The sequence below is a fragment of the Cyclopterus lumpus genome, chromosome 12, assembly GCF_009769545.1.
Source record: "Cyclopterus lumpus isolate fCycLum1 chromosome 12, fCycLum1.pri, whole genome shotgun sequence".
Classification (NCBI taxonomy): domain Eukaryota; kingdom Metazoa; phylum Chordata; class Actinopteri; order Perciformes; family Cyclopteridae; genus Cyclopterus; species Cyclopterus lumpus.
Window position 1 is genome coordinate 3,735,379 of NC_046977.1, and position 17,270 is coordinate 3,752,648.

Consider the following 17,270-nt stretch of genomic DNA (forward strand, 5'->3'; position numbering starts at 1 on the left):
ACGTGCACCTGTACACAGTAACAGGTCCTCAGGAGTCGATGAAGGCTTCAACACAAAGCAGCTCATCTCCGCGACTTCCGGGGGCGTTTGATTCGTTGCGCATGACATCAGCAGTTCAGTGCGCGTGCGGGGGGTGAGAGAATCCAGCGCCCTCTTCTCTCCCCCGGTTACCGAACATGACACAACGTCTGCCGGTATAAAAACCTAGTGCCACTCCTACCGAGGCTCCACTCGCGCGTCTGGAGACCACTCCGCGGTGCTCTGCAGCCAATACAGGGAGGAGGCTGCTGCTGGTGCCCGTGCGCGCGCGTGTGTGTACCGGGGAGACGAAAGGATGGCCGCCTTAGTCCAATGTGCAGAAATGGAGACTTTAACCGTGCGGAGCAAGTCGGCCACGTCTCCCACGTCCTCCAGCCCCGCGCAGCACTTCAACGACGGCAAGTTCTACCTGCTGGTGGTCATCGGGGAGATCCTCGCGGAGGAACACCTCAAGTGTGCCATCGCGGACATAGAGAAAGGTGAGCTGGAGCTTTTTTTAAATGTCTGTCGGAGCACCTGTTTGCAACCGGAACTTTAAACTGAGCATATTGATGTGTCGTTACCGACATTTAAACCTTATTTATCGGGTCTTTATTCGAGCCCGAGGTGACCTCCCAGTAACATCCCAAATAAACACACAGATATCCTTCCGCTGATGATTAATCACATTAACGTCGGGAGGCCCACTTGTTGTCATCCACGCACGTGGAGGCCCGGTGCTCGAACAAAGCTCTCATGCAGTGATTCAGCATCTGGACTCTGCGTCAACAACGCGCAGTGTGGCGCATTTATTTGGCTCCGGTGCGGCTGCGGAGTTTTTCTCCCTCGCGCAGCAGCTCGAACGAGCTTTATTCAGCTTGTGTTTCAGGAGAGGGTCCCACGGAGGGTCCCACGGAGGGTCCCACGGAGGGTCCCACGGAGGATCCCACGGAGGATCCCACGGAGGGTCCCACGCATCCAGGAAGGAGACAACCGGGTTGTTTGTGTTGTTGTTTGTGTTGTTGTTGTGCTCGAGCTTTGAGGCGGAAACGACTGCTCGGCTATAACGTAGTTATGGGATATTATTAGATTAATTTACCCCCCTTTCATCCTGTGGGAGCATCTCTCCACCATCATCATCCTCATCATCCTCATCATCCCGCATCCAGCTCTCTCATCCCTCACCGGCTGGTGGGCGTGGCTCGGTCCGCACTGCGGTCCCTACGGAAAGCCACAAGGAAGGATTTTTTCAAATTTGCAGCAGGGCGTTTTTTTTTTTAGAAAAGGCCACAGATGCTGTGGTTGTTATGCCTTTCAGGACTGAGGGCACTGTTTGTGTGAGAGAGGAGGAGGAGGAGGAGGAGGAGGAGGAGGAGGAAGAGGAAGAGAATGTGGCGCAGTTACTGTAGGAAAAACAGAAGGATGTGCTTTTGCTTCTGTCTCACCTGAAGTTGAACCTGTGGGAGTCCCCTGTGTAATGTTCTATTACGTCACGTGTGCCCTCGCGGTGTCAGATCTTGAGACCAAAAGTTTAGTCTCGTTAAAATCAAAACACAAGGTTCTTTCACTTGTGTCCCACAATCCTGTGACTCTGAAGATCGAGTTTTCTTTCATTCTTGAAAAAAATCTATTCTCTTCACATTCTTCACGAGACATTATTCCTGTAAAAAACATACATTTCGTCATCTTCGTGCCTAATATCAATCGATTTTAAATGTGCCCATATTATTGCCACACCCTTCATCTCCATGTTTACTCAACACATAATATTGTGAGTGAAGTTCACCGTTCGTGGGCATGAAGCTCAGATATAAACAAGAGTTCTTTTGTCTGCACCTCCATGTGCATGTCATCACGTAGCTCCTTCACGAGGCCTTCACTCCCATGAAGACGATGATGAAGAGAGGATGAAGAGAGGGTGACACCACCATGACTCAGCTCGGTGCAGATTACCAGTGCTTCTGGCCCAGGCACAGGGCCATGGATGTTTCCTATTATAGATTTATGCTCTCATACCAAACCATTAACACGTCTATACACGTTGCCTTTAAGATTGTTTAATAAACTGGAGGCAAAGGATGAGTGAACTGTGTGTGTGTGTGTGTGTGTGTGTGTGTGTGTGTGTTCCTCAGTGTGTCGTCTGCCCTGAGCATCGATTCATTTTTCATAAATACATTTTTTTTCTTTTCGCCGCCGTTCTTTCTCCTCCTCGCTAAAAATTATTTTCTTGTTGATTTTTTTATTTGTATTTATCTCGCAGGGATCCGCTCATGGGACGCCAACCTGATGGACTGCAACCTGGACCAGGAGCTCAAGCTGTTTGTCTCCAGGCACTCGGCCCGCTTCTCTGCAGATGTCCGAGGTAAAGTGGAAATAAAAAGAGGCTTTTATACATAACTTCACTAAAGATAGAGGGGGTTGTGAATCTTCTTCAAAAACATGTTTTTTGTTATGTTTGTTGAAAATCATTTTACGCCCCAATAGTCAATAAATCGAATGTTCTGACAACAAAAATGAGAAAAACATGCAGCAAGACTGGAAAAAGCCTTAATTTGACCCCAATGAAAGGCCGTGTTGTCAATGAGCTACTCTCATTTTAAAAAGAGTCAACAATACTGTTTATTATTTTGGTTATATCATTTTTTTAAAAATCTAGCGTACTTTGTTTTATAAAACTTTAGCTTTAATATTTTTAATATATTTTCAATAGTTTCAGCTTCCGTTTCATAAACAAAACCTGAGACACAGAGATGCCGATCATTTATTTAAGTTAAAAATAAATCTTAGTTAAGGAAAAGTATGTAAGTATTGACAGCCAAATAAACTTAAAAGTAACCGAACACTTTATGTAAAATATGGTGTATGATTATACCACATTTATGGTATTTTATATGATTATTATCACTGATGCATAAAACATGAGCAGCATTTATTTTGTCATTTGTTGATATGATATTTATAAAGACTTTTCTGACGCTGAATATTTCAACCTTTTAAATATACATTTTTAAATGACCGGTACGCAGTTTGTTGCTCTCTAAAAAAATATAATGTGAACATTTTTTTGATATTACCTCAGAACTGTACGTACGTATTTTAGTAAATATACTTTATTACACATCGTTGCATGCAGTCAGCTTTAACTTCCATGCACCACGATAGAGGGTTTTTATGACCGGTCCCTGGATATGTGGATATTAGAGTTGATATTAAGCCGAGGGGGAGATGGAAGAGGTCCAGTGGGGCGGAACATGGTCTGGCGGGACGTGGTCTGGCAGGACGTGGTCTGGCAGGACGTGGTCTGGCAGGACGTGGTCTGGCAGCCTCTGCTTGGCTTGGCTCCATATTGAATATGACCAGCAGGGTTTCAGACTTCACGATAGATCGATCCAGCCGACTGCTGCAGACTGAATCAGGTGATCTATTTTAATGCAGTGATATCAAATCTCAGAATTGAGCTCTCAGAGGTGAAATGCAATAACGTGAAAGGGTGAGGGGAAACATGGAAATGTATAATAGTATTCAAAGAGACTCCCGATCGCTTTCATCCAACCTTGTTTTTACCATCCTCCATCCTCCATCCATCCTTCGCGTGTGCTGTTGCCTTGCAACGCAGTTCTGGGTGTGCAGTTGATTCGGGGGTAATTAGCAGTGCATCCCCGGTGGTTACTGTCTGTCCTTGAACATGAAGAAGGGGATGGCTGTGAAGAGAAAGAAGATGAGAGGGAAGCAAACAAGGGAGGAAAGGAGGGCGGGGTGAAGGTGAGAAGGACAAAAACAATTGGGTGAGGCTACATGTGACTCGGATTAGTGAATTAATTAAACCGAGAATATTAGACGTAGCACTGCAGAACAATTGGAATAATATTGTTCTCTTGTATTGTGCGACAAAATCCACCTGTCAGCATCTCAAAATTGCACTAATTAACCCATTAAATCTTGTTTGTTTGATCTGTGCCTCAGTATTTTCTGTTCAGGAGCGGTAACCTAGCTGCTTCTTCCTGTTTCCTTATGCTAAGCCAAGCTTGCAGGCTGCCGGCTGCAGCTGTATATTTACTGGAAAGATATCAGAGTCTGGAATCCATCTTCTCCTCCAACTCTCGCCATTAAAGCAAACAAGCATGTAGAAAATGTCGAGCTCAACCAAACACAAACTGCATTTTTTTTTTTTAGGATAAAGATATTTGATTTGGAAGCTGAACAGCTGACTTTTTTTCTGTTTATATTGTAGCTGACAGTACATGTATTGCTTATGGCTCAGTGCTTACGGGAAAAACCCAAACCAGCAGGTGGTTTTGGGGCGGAGACGGACGAATGCAATTATCTGTCTGCTTGACAGATGACATGCCGCCCATCACATTATATTAGTGCACAGGAAGCTGAGAAGAAGACAAGACAGGAGACGGTGTCCCCCTGATGCATATGTGATACTTCTGGTGATGCAGATTTCAATGAAAACACCACTGACGACCTAAAAAGGTTCTCTCGATAAAAACCGCGAATCCACTCTTTCCACTATTGTGACCAACAGTAATTAAATCTAAATAATGAATCTAAATTTGCTGCAGAACATCACACGGTTAATTATTCAAGAGGAAATGACAGGAAGGAGAAAGGTGCTGACACATGCGAGGAGATGCATTCATAATCCTTTTTCTTTTTGGAATGCCACAGAGAAAGGAGACATTGAATTTAATTGTTCCACTGATCTATTTTTGGGGAGGTGCCATCCACATTGATGTTCCCCTGTCTGGCTCAGTCTGGGCCAGGCAGGCACCTTTCTATTCAGCCGGTAGGAGAATGCTCAGCCATGCGCGTTGCATTACCTCCCGCTGAGTCACAGGCATTAGGCATTAAGGTTTTTTTTTATATCGATCAAGGTAATTGTCAGGGTCAAGCAAGCCCCGGTGCACAATCTGTCATCTTTTTTTGACGAGTCGGCCTCGGCACCAATTTGGCGTCTCGATGTGGGCGGGTGCTGCTGGCTGTAAACAGACTTGTGTATTCATGTTTCATATATAACATGGCAGTAAGCAGGGCGTAATCCACAGCGGCACGGACAAAGAAACATGCTCTTTTTATATTGTGTATGTGTGTGTGTGTGTGTGTGTGTGTGTGTGTGTGTGTGTGTGTGTGTGTAGCACAACAGGATGAAGGATTGATTGTTCTCTCGTTTTACACGACCGCGGAAAGAAAAACTGTTTCCTCGGTCGCTTGTTCTTCGGTCATCAGTTTGAGGAGACTGAACGAAGCTGGTTCAACCCGGAGTGGACTGGGACTGTGATGATGGTGATGGTCTGAGACACGGAGCTCTGCTTCCAACTGGGAATAGAATACACGTGCAAAGGATCAAAGAGCCGAGCATTACATGTTGTTGTCATCGTTGTGGCTTTCAAATGAATCACAAATGGTATTTTTCACATCCCGAGGGCTCAAATAGAAAATATCAGATCTGAAAAAGACCCTGAAAATGCACTGATATATTTGTGATTTAACCTTTGATATTACTTGCATTTGATTAAACAGTGACATTGATATTAATTTGTAAAAGCAATGCATCTGGATGCAGAACTTGCAGAAAGGAATAGCAACCGACCCCACCGCCCTCTCCCAAAGAAAGCAGAACAAGGGGATGTTGTCTTTGCCATGATACAGAATCTTTCTATGAAAAATCACAATTCAAAAGCACAGGAGGAATAGTATTCCCTCCGGGCAGCTAACAGCATAAGTGCTGCAGGGTTGGCGACTGGTGAAATACTCATTATTTCAAGCATCTCTTTCATTCGTTGAATGAAAGAGGATTTTTTTTCCACAGAGAGTGACAGCCCTCTGGGAGGCAGCAGAGGGGTTAATGGCTGTGGGCTCCATAATGAGAATCTGAAATATATATATATATATATTTATACGGAAGAATGGGCCCAGCAGCCAGAAAGCGTCTCTGGAGACGAGGCAACATTCTCTCCTCTGAATTTTAAGCCGATATTCACGCAACACCTCACCGGCCTCTGAACCCGACAGGGAACGTCTTCTTGTTTGCGTCTTTTGAAGAATTTCCTTTTTTCTTTTGTTGAGTCGGCTCGAGTGTAATTCATCGATTCATTTATTCAAAAAGAAAAATGAGATAAAAAAAGGAGAAGAAACAACCACAGAGTGAGTGAAGCCTGATGTGTTAAGATGAATAAAGAACAAATTAAATACGCACAGACATACACACACAGTGGGAACAAAGTCATCATCATATTCAATCATCCAAAATCTAAGATGATTGATTAGGAGCTTGTCAAGCACATACTTTTCTGTAACACCGCTGTGAGATGAGGGGAAGAGGCGACTAAGTGTGTTATACTGAACTATATTTAGTCCCCATTAAATATAAAACAAACAATGATTGGACCGTAACAAGTAATACAGACATATAAGTGTCTATATTGTTTTGATTAAAGTCAAGCAGAGCCGATTTATTATCATTTCTAAGCATAAATACCTAAATGAATTTCCTTCTAACTTGACAAATGTCAATTTTTGCTGGTTTTCTTTTATTTACGTGATAATAAATTGAAAACCTATTTTTTTCCTTCTCTAACTATTTTCCACATTGTTGGTTTTTCAGGGCAGAGAATTCTTCACCATAAGAGTAATGTCCTGGAGACGGTGGTGCTCATCAACCCTTCAGATGAAGCCGTCAGCACCGAGGTAAAATAAAAAAAACTATAACCGTCGTTAAATTATTATAACCTCTTCCTCATTCTGTAACTTTGCATTTTTTATCTCCCATCCCTGCTATCAAAGAGGGATGATTGACCAACACGTTAAATAAATGCACATTTACAAAGCAATTAGAGCTAGGAAAGGCTTATTCTTCAACCTTGACTGTCTATTATCTCCACCTCCTAACAGGAAGTGCTCTTAGTGGCTGTCGGTGGGAATGAAAAAAGCAATTAGGATCTGAAAGGACACGACTAATGTCTTGTTATCCCGCTAGAATAACAAGTGCAGCCTTCATCTTGTGCCATTGCATTAAGGCTTTTACTACATTTTGATGAGACCCACCCCCCCCCCATGTCTGCATTAATAACATCTCACAGCACAGCAGGATGGACCTGGCCAACTGTGTTTCTCTCTCTTATCCGTTTGCTTTCAACCGAAGTCGGTAGGTGCGCCGCGTCATATTTCATTCTTTTAATTTCCAGGCCCGGTTGATGGTCTCAGACACTGCCAGGCACAAGCTTCTGGTTCTCTCGGGGCAATGCTCTGAAATCAGCGGGGAACTGATTCTCCAGTCCGGATCGTTCTCTTTCTTCAACTTCATAGACATTTTCACCGACCAAGAGGTGAGCTGGCGTGACGATTTTACATTTTAAGCACCCGCATTTGTTTCTATTGACGCTGTAATATTATAGTCTACCGCGCGTTCACACACACACGCTTTAGAAAATTCATTTTGTACATTGGTGGAAGGCTTCCCCAGTCTTTTTATAGAATGAGAAAATTATATATTTTTCTCAGTAACACCCTATTAACAAATGCATGGTGGTTGCTTTCCCGAATAGCTCTCATTCTTGCATTGAATAATAGCCTTAAAACCATGCAGATATGTACATGAACACATATACACATGAATATGTGATTGCAAAGTTCTACTCATTGTATTACAGACATATTAAAGATTATTAAAGTCACTTAATTCTTCTCACGCTCAGATTGGTGAATTGCTCAGCACCATTCACCCGGGAAACAAAGCCAACCTCACACTGTCCTGCCCTGAACAAGGCGAATGGAAAAACTCCAACTTGGACAAACACAACCTGCAGGACTTCATTTACATGAAACTGAACTCCACCCCCATTCTCCCTGAAATGGAGGGCCTCTCAGAGTTCACAGAGTATTTGTCTGAATCAGTAGAGATCCCATCTCCCTTTGACATGTTAGAACCGCCAACCTCGGGTGGATTCCTGAAACTCTCAAAACCGTGCTGTTACATTTTCCCCGCCGGTAGCGGCGACTCCGCCCTCTTTGCGGTCAACGGCTTCAACATGCTCATTAATGGAGGCTCGGACCGGAAGTCGTGCTTTTGGAAGCTGGTGAGGCATCTGGATCGCGTGGACTCCGTCCTCCTGACCCACATCGGTGACGACAACCTGCCGGGCATCAACAGCATGCTGCAGAGGAAGGTCGCAGAGCTCGAGGAGGAGCAGTCACAAGGTTCCACAGCTAACAGCGACTGGGTGAAGAACATGATTTCTCCAGATATCGGCCTTGTGTTTGTGAACCTTCCTGAGAACCTGGATAACCCTGAACCTAACTACCGAGTGCGGAGGAATGTTGAGGAGGCAGCGTTCACTCAGCAGTTCCTCACCAAGCTGAATTTGAGGTTAGAGCCTTTGCAAAGGCCTGTTGGAAACATGATTGAACCGCTCATACTTTTTCAGAAAATGGGGGTTGGGAAGCTCGAGATGTATGTGCTCAATCCATCAAGGAACAGCAAGGAGATGCAGCACTTTATGAAGCAGTGGACAGGAAGTGAAAAAGACACAGCCTCCATTCTGCTGCCAAATGGGAAGGAATCTGAGTTCCCCGTCTCTTACTTGACTTCAATCTCTTCGCTCATTGTGTGGCACCCTGCAAATCCCTTAGATAAGGTTGTGCGTGTTCTCTTTCCTGGAAATACCACCCAGCATCAAGTCTTCGAAGGTTTAGAGAAGATAAAGCACTTGGACTTCCTGAAACAGCCAGTCGTCACTCAGAAAGCGATGTCTTCTAATATGCCGACGACACCGACCCTTAAGCAAGCTAAGATGAAACACAGAACGGACAGTAGAGAGAGCCTAAAGTCTACCCCAAAGCCGTCACCGAGCAAAAGCATCAGGAAGGATTCAAAGGAGGAAGAAAAGGCAAAAGCAGATGCGGAATCATCTCATGAAAAAACACAGAAGATTGAGAAAAAAGAAAAGGTCCTCCTGAAAAAGGACAAGGCGAAGGCACCCGAAAAAGAATCGAAAGCAAAGCCAGAGCAAGCAGCTCAAAATGAAACTCCAGAAAAAAAGAAGTTTGACTTAAAACCCAAAAAGGAGGCCAACGTTTCTGTGGAGAAGAAAAAGGAAGTTAAAAGAGAAGTAGCAAAGAAAGATGATACACCCAAACACGCCATTAAAAAGGATGAAAAAGTCAAAAGAGAGGAGGCAAAGAAAGTTATGAAAAAGGATATCAGAAGAGACTCCCCAATGAAGGAGAAGAGGGAAGAAAAGAAAGAGCAAAAGAAAGATGTCAAAAGGCCTTTTAAAGACATGAAGAAGACTGTGGGTGAAGAAAAGAGTCTAGCACCAAAACCAAAGCCCCTGAAAAAAGACAATGCTTCAAAGAAAGACGCAGGAATCGCATCAAAGTTAAAAGAAAAAGGAAAGCCAAAGGTGACAAAGAAGGAGCCAAAGGTGGACAGTGGCAAGCTCGCAGCAAGTGCAGCTGCTATTGTAGAGGATCCAGAAGTAGTACGATCCCTGATGTCCACACCGGAGGACCTCACTAAGGACTTTGAGGTGCTTAGAACTGAAGATTTGGTGGAGGATGATGCAACTGTGCCACAAATTAAAGAAGAAGAGGCTGTGATGATCCACAGTGAAGAAATAATACAAACCAAAGAATCATCTGAGCCATTAGAGTCGGTGGATGAGGGCATAACCACCACGGAGGTTGAAGGAGACGATCGAGAGACTCCAGAAGAACAAGTCCTGAAAGGAAAATTCAACGTCAGTGGAGGTGAGAAGTTTGAAGATGAAGGTACTGTCATGGAGGAGACATCCGAGGGAGGAGAATATGAAGAGAAGGGAGAGATAGAAGAAGTTTATGAACCGCAGAGAGTGGAACAAGATGAAGATAAGATTATTCCCAGTGAAGATGAACACCAAGACAGGAATAATGACGTCAAACCAGAAGCTGGTGTGTTAGACAACGAGGATGCAACTAATAAAAATGTAGAAGGTCAGAATGAAAGTGTGGAAGAAAACAACAAACACGATCTATTTGTATCAGCCTCACCAAAAGTGTCCTCACCTGTTTCTCCAGCTGCATCTATCCATGACGAAATGCTTCCTGTTGGCTTTGAGAGCTCAACAACCTCGGATAACGAGAACAGAGATGAACTCCCTGAGGATTACACCGCCACCTCTGGCCACACTCAGTCCACCATTGAAATCTCCAGTGTGCCTACTCCCATGGATGAGATGTTGACTCCTAGGGACGTTATGAGTGACGAAAACAGCAACGATGAGTCTCCTTCACCGGACGTGGGCAGGTTTGGGACATCAGCATCTGGAGAGTTTGACAGGAAGAAGCTGTCTCCACTTCCGAATATGCAAGGGACAGATCACTCGCAGAGTGATGCCACAGAAGGCCGGGACTACAACCATTCCGCTTCCACGATATCTCCCTCTTCATCACTAGAAGAGGATAGATTCTGTAAGGGGTTTCCCTCTGCGGGGAACAATGAAGGGTTTGCCACAGCTCAAGAGTCATGTGAAGATCACGACGCAGACACGGTTAGACTCGGTTCAACTTCCACAACTTCACCTCTTGTGCGTTCTCCTTCAGTGGACCGCAAGTTTGATTCTCCATCCCTGTTTGTTGCTCCGATAGAACTGTCCACCACGCTGGCAGGGTGTGCCGGAGAGACGGCTAATCCCTCCATCAGCCCAGATGACAAGACATTGGAGGGAGCTATCTCCCCTCAGTCCTCTGGTCACACACCTTACTATCAGTCCCCAGTAGATGAACGAGCGGGAGCTCTACCACCTGTGTCAGAAGATGACGCACAGGGTCCAATAATTGTGGAGGTCACAAGTGACAAAGAGGATTCCTCAAATAGAGGTACTCCAGAGCCTAAGGAGCCAGAGCAAGAAAGTTCATCCCCTGTAGAGAGGATAATGTCCTCTCCAAAAGGCTCACCTTCAACTGAACCCGATTCCCCAACAAAGATGGAAAAGTCACTCTTCAATGTAGAACAGGGGGAAAATGGAGATTCAACCTTGTCCTCAGCACCAACTACAAAACAGGAATCAGAAACTAATCCTTTCACAGCTTTCAAAGAAGAGAGTAAAATGTCCATTTCAGAGGGTACCACATCCGACAAGTCAGGGACCCCTCCGGAGGAGGTGGTAGCGGAAGATACATTTTCACATTTAGCTTCGGCGTCCACCACCTCTCTGGCCACCAGCTCCTTGCCAGAACCCACCACTGACTCTCGCTCCCTTCATGCTGAGGTAGGCTCCCCTCACTCAACAGAGGTAGATGACTCTTTCTCTGTATCTGTGGTTCAAACCTCAACCACCTTCCACGAAGCTGAGGGATCTCCATCCAAGGAAGATAGCCCAAGGCCCATGTCTATCTCCCCAGACATCTCACCAAAGACGAAAAGCAGAACACAGGACACAAAATCCCCAGAGCACTCCACTATGTCAATCGAGTTTGGCCAGGAGTCCCCTGACCACTCCTTAGCCCTGGACTTTAGTAAGCAATCTCCAGAGCATCTGTCTGTGGGAAGTGGTTCACGTGCTACAGAGAATGGCCCGACTGAGGTTGACTACAGCCCCTCAGATGGAGCCAATGGAAAACCATCTGAAGACCATAGTTCCACAGTGGAAAAGTCTTTTCTTTTTGAAGAGAGTGATTCAGTGCTTGCCACTTCTGCAACCCCATCAGATGCATCTCAGTCGACTCCCTCTGTTACAACCCCGTGCCAGATGACAGAGATGCTGCGTGCCATGGCCGACCAGACAGACAAGTCTCCAGTCACTCCAAAGGCATCCTCTCTCACCCATTCTCCCCATTCCAATGAGCCATCCCCAGTCCTAGGAGGCTCCCCGGCTAAGGAATATAGCAGCCCAATTTCACCATCTGTGGAGAGCTTTGCTAATACATCTGACACGCAACAGAAATACGACAAGTCACCCTCACCTCCCAAAGTTGATTCTCCTTCATCGTCTTTCGCCTTTTCAAATAAAGAGACCTTTTCTCCGGCGAAGGAGACTAATCCCTTTAAATGTGAAGATTCTCCACTTGAGGTCAAATCCCTTGTGAGCCCCAAAATGCCCCTTCCGTCATATCTACCTCTCTCCTCTGATCCCTGCAATTATAATACTGCATGTGGCTCCAGGGACCGAGACTTTTCCACTGAGAAGAGCCCCTCTGCTCCATCTAAGACAGACGTCGACCTCTGTCTAGTCACTTCATGTGAGTACCTCCACCCCAAGACCGAACTGTCCCCATCTTTCATCAACCCGAACCCTCTAGAATACTTTATCAATGAGGAGAACGCCACGGATGAAGAAAAGCCTCTGACCAAGTCCGGAGGAGGGCCCCCACCTCCAGGGGGTAAGCTTTCCGCCAAGCAGTGTGAGGAGACCCCGCCCACATCCATCAGTGAGTCCGCCCCCTCCCAGACAGATTCAGATGTCCCACCGGGGACAGAGGAGTGCCCCTCCATTACAGCAGACGCTAACATTGACTCTGAAGACGACTCCGAGACTCTGCCTACTGACAGAACGCTGACCTACAGGCATGCCGATCCTCCTCCGGTGACCCTCAGGGACTCTGCTCCATCCTCAGGCCATCCCGATGTCTGCATGGTGGACCCAGAGGCCCTTAAGGCCGAGGAAAACCTCCACAATGCTAATACGGAAGGAGGAGAAAAGCCCAAGAAGAAAAAGCTATTGAAAAAGTCTTCCTCGCCAGCTAGGAAGACTGCTCTATCGAAAGTGAAGGACACAAAGACTTTGTCTCCAAAGAAGAGTGTCGGAGAAGGGAAAGATGCAAAAAATGCAACCAATACCTCTGCGTCTAAAGGTGTAAAAAGTGCCTCGTCAGGTTAGTACTACTTACATCATTTATAACACTTTACTACTTTGCTCATATCTCTTGAGACCTTATGAAAGAGAGCGCTTTATTTTTCACCCTTTCAGGTACTGGCAGCGGTAAAGTGTCAGGTGGTGCATCTCTGCCCAACTGTCCTCCTATGTACATGGATCTGGTTTACATCCCTAATCACTGCAATGCCAAGAATGCGGATGCCGAGTTCTTTAAGCGGGTGCGCTCTTCTTACTATGTGGTCAGTGGCAACGACCCGACGGCTCAGGAGCCCAGTAGGGCTGTCCTCGATGCTCTGCTTGAAGGAAAGGCCCAGTGGGGAAACAATTTGCAGGTAAGTAGTAATGTGATTTATGTGATACTGTAAAACTAAGCTGTTTTATTTATGACATGGCGTCAGTGAAATTCGGAGATTCTGCTTTTTGGTAATGCACCACGCCCCAATTTCATTGTGCCAGAAGGGTTTGAAGGCACATATACAATGTTCAATAGATTTGTTAGTTTAAACACATTTTACTTTGGCTAGCTCTTTTGGTCCTTTGATTTATCACATTTGCATTTAGATTAGAATCTAGTATGTAAGGAGGGGTAAATGAAAAAGTAAATAAACCAGCCACAAATTATTTTCCTACCAATGATTTAACAAAAAATCATATATATTTTCATTCCTCTGTCAAATCCCTGCTTGTAATACTGCTGAACTCTGCATGCAAACATCATATTGTAAGAAGAGACAAAGACAAAGACATGTGTCGGTTGTGCATTAAGGATGTATCGTTGAATTATTCAGAATGCCTGCGCTCGGAAAAAACCTTCTTCCTCTCTGGTGTCAGGTCACTCTGATTCCAACCCACGACACTGACGTGATGAGGGAGTGGTACCAGGAGACCCACGACAAGCAGCAGGAGCTCAACATCATGGTGCTGGCCAGCAGCAGCACTGTCGTCATGCAGGATGAGTCCTTCCCCGCTTGTAAGATAGAGATGTAGGAAGGGAACAAACCCATGTAGCATCAAACCCTAAACACTTAAACACTTATATTCTAAAATGCTACTGCTTGTGTACTAAACCCTGAAAACGGATAATATCTCCAATGAGGACGAACACTTATACAAATTAGCTTTGAGGACATCTATGACATCCTCATGGGGATTTTTTAGGATTAAATGGATTGTGCTGGGAGGAAATTATAATCCCCCCCCCCAAAAAAAACATCCAAGTCATTATGGTCCAAATTTAGAGCTAACTCATACAGTTCAAATAATAATGATATTGACGAGGTATTGAGTTTTCCCCCGGATCAGAATACATGGGAGGGTTTAATCAATTTAGCTGCTGTGAAGGAACTAAACAGCCGTGCGTATGATATATTCTTGAATAACAGCTGTTATCCACACCAAAGGATGTTATTGCCTTAGGGAGAGAGTCAAAGTGAATGTATAAGAACTGGTGCAGTAGGCAGGCGACTCCACACACTGGTGGTCAATCCCAAAAAGGACTGTTACATGGTCACATAGCTGAATGGCGGTGGATCGGAATTAACTTGAAAAGACACTTGACACTGATTAGCATTGATGTGATGTCTGACTATGTTTTTTTAAGTTGGTTTTTATTTGATTTATAGTGGATGTTTTGATTATGGTTTATGTTGCTGCTTATGTATGAATACAAATGTATTATGTTAATTTATTGTGCTTGATTGTCCAGATAGCCTTTTGCACTGCGCCACAGGAAGCTGCTTCAGGATGCGCTCCCTCGCCTTTTGTCACAATGCTTTTTAGAGGATCGCCTTTTATTTCAGATTTCAGTCTGTTTTATTTCGGGTTATATTCAAAAAGAGAACAAATCTGATCTTTTTCTTATGCCTGTTTTTTTTTTATGTATTCATTGAGCTATGGGAGAGCTAGCCTTTCCCATTGTAAAGCAGGATATTTTCATAAACCTTAAAATGTCTTGTTTTTCTAAAGCATTGTACTATAATTATAAATAACTTGGTGGCTGATGGGGTGGTTGGAAGACATGCATGATGTGCTAAGATTTGTTCTCTTTTTTTTTTTTTTACGAGGGTTTTTGCTCAAACTTGCATTAAGAACAATAGGGCTAGGCTAAATTAATTAATGTAAGGAGCATTTTATGATTTTTGCAAGTTGCGCCATGACGTTGTACACCACAGTAACTCAAATGGTGTACACGTGTGCATTATCAATATAACACTTGGCTTTGGGTGCGCTGCAGAGGCTTTTTAGGGTTGAAGCCTGAAAAACTTCTTGCGACAGATGAGTTTGTCCTCTTTAGTCGGGATGAACAGGTGACAGCTTCCAGTAGAGTCTTGAGAGGGGCGAGTCACCACAGGTGAGAGTGAGTGACTTGTGTGTTTTAGATGAAAGTATGTAAAACAAAAAAAAACTAGACACTTTAAACACATACATGACAGAAACCAAACTAACAGTACAGACGCCGCAGATCAAGCCTTGACAGGCTTTTGGAGAGACACTTAACAAATCACAACTCGATGATTACGGCTTTGGTACTTTGGGGCTCTTCTATCAACTCGCCAAGCTCACCAGATATTTTCTGAAACGATGTCCGGTATTCGTGATACCGCTAACGACCAGGTTTCCCGCAGGGGAACTCGAACCAACACCACGACCAACAACACACCTACAATCTCTGAACTGACATTTCTCTTGAAAACCGGCATTTCTTCCTCTCTTTCTCTCTCTCTGTCTATTTATCTATGCCTTTTTCTCCTTATCTTTCTCTTGGGAGAACTTTAATAAGGTGTGTCTGCAGCTGTGTGGTATATCTGTCTTGTGATCTTGCATCTTCTCTGCCCCCCCTATACCCCTACTCATATGTAGCTTATAGCAATTAGTTTCAATTGAAATTATTCCTTAGTGCTTTCTATTGTGTGTGTGTGTGCAATATCTCCTCTACCCATATGGTGAAGCTGATGTAAGAGGAACCACTACTAAAGAACAAACATCTAAAACAAACACATTAAAATCTGGTGTGAAAAAAAGCATTTGTGTGTTTGTTTGTTTTTGTCTAACCTATTCATAGGGTCCACTTGTGTTAACTTGTATTCCAAAGGCAGTGTGTTATTTATTATAATGCTATAATCAGACAATGCAATGTTGAAAAGAAAATAGCTCTGTTGATTATTATATTGTTTTTAATGCTTTTTCTTCTTCTGAGCGTGGCTTGTTGCACATTATAAACAGTACCACAATTATAAATATCATATCTCCAAATATCTCGCTTAGAAGTGAATAATGACTTTATAAATATTGCTATTAACATGCCCAAAGAAGTTAGTCCTTTACAACTTTACTTGTATAAACACGACCAAGAGCCGGCTGTGCGATCCTGTACAGTGGTTCTTTGAGCTAGTAGCTAACTAGCATGTTAACTAGCATGTTAATATGCGTGCAACACCAATGCTAACTTTCTGATGTTTAGCAGATCAACGTTTACCATAGGTTTCTCATCTTAGTTCAACGCATTATCATCGCTAACATTTGCTCAATAACACGTAGCGCACTCGCGGCTGAGGCTGATGCAGTATACGTGACGTAGCAGAGCTAGCAGCTAGCAGCTAGCAGCTGTGTGTGTGTGTTTAAATATTGTGCTATGCACTTAATCATCCATGGATGTAAACTGTCTGAACCCAGGACCGCAAATATAGACCAAATGAATAACATAGAGGTTGCATATAACAAATGAACAGATCTAAAATACATCGGAATAGCATGAAACATGTCAGAAGGATGTGGGACAGATAAAGTTCATAGAGTGTATTTAGCTCCTCGGTATAACTGGTGGACTGGCAGACGCCCCGGGGACTAACTGAAAGCAGAACAGAGGACGTGTCTCCACAACTCAGCATCTCTTTGCTGTACGGTGGAGGACCACAAGTCCACAGAGCTGATGTCGGAGCCAGTCTCTCAGAGCTGTTTCAGCAAAGCTTTTACGTGTCCTCCAATATAGTACATTAACATACAGAAGTTATGCAAAAGAATGAGCACCTCCACTATTTATCTAAACCCAACTCTCAGGCGCTTATGATTTAATGCAAAATTAGTCACAGAGGGAATAGACATGCATATAAATGTATGTCATATGTATTTCTAGGTGGAGGTTAACCTATCTAATGATCTTTTAATGGACTTTAGAACAATCACACTCAGTCTCACAAAGTGAGTAACAGCTGTTTTTCCTGTCCCAAACGGTTTCAGTGGGGACATTTATTAATGATGATGGGGCACCCCAAGGCCCTTTCCAAAACCAAAGGGAAGTGCACGCGGGGATGAATCAAAGAAGATGTAAGCGCTACTGTCTGTCGGCAGAACCTCAATGTTTCGGGAAATCAAATGCCTAAATATACCTCAACTACA

General features: G+C 44.1%; 1 protein-coding gene across 2 annotated transcripts; it reads left to right on the top strand.

Annotated features, from left to right (window-relative positions):
- The first annotated feature begins 141 nt into the window (after positions 1-141).
- Positions 142-15,888, top strand: map1b (microtubule-associated protein 1B). Of its 2 annotated transcripts, none has more exons than XM_034547681.1 (7): positions 142-518; positions 2,279-2,380; positions 6,629-6,711; positions 7,209-7,349; positions 7,719-12,873; positions 12,969-13,207; positions 13,707-15,888. In XM_034547681.1, the coding sequence occupies exons 1-7, from the start codon at positions 335-337 to the stop codon at positions 13,860-13,862; spliced, it is 6,060 nt and encodes a 2,019-aa protein (XP_034403572.1). In that variant the 5' UTR covers positions 142-334; the 3' UTR covers positions 13,863-15,888. The 2 variants fall into 2 exon arrangements, with proteins under 2 accessions (XP_034403572.1, XP_034403574.1); XM_034547683.1 differs by having other exon boundaries at positions 356-518; positions 7,719-12,877; positions 12,979-13,207; positions 13,707-15,882.
- Positions 15,889-17,270: the final 1,382 nt, after the last annotated feature.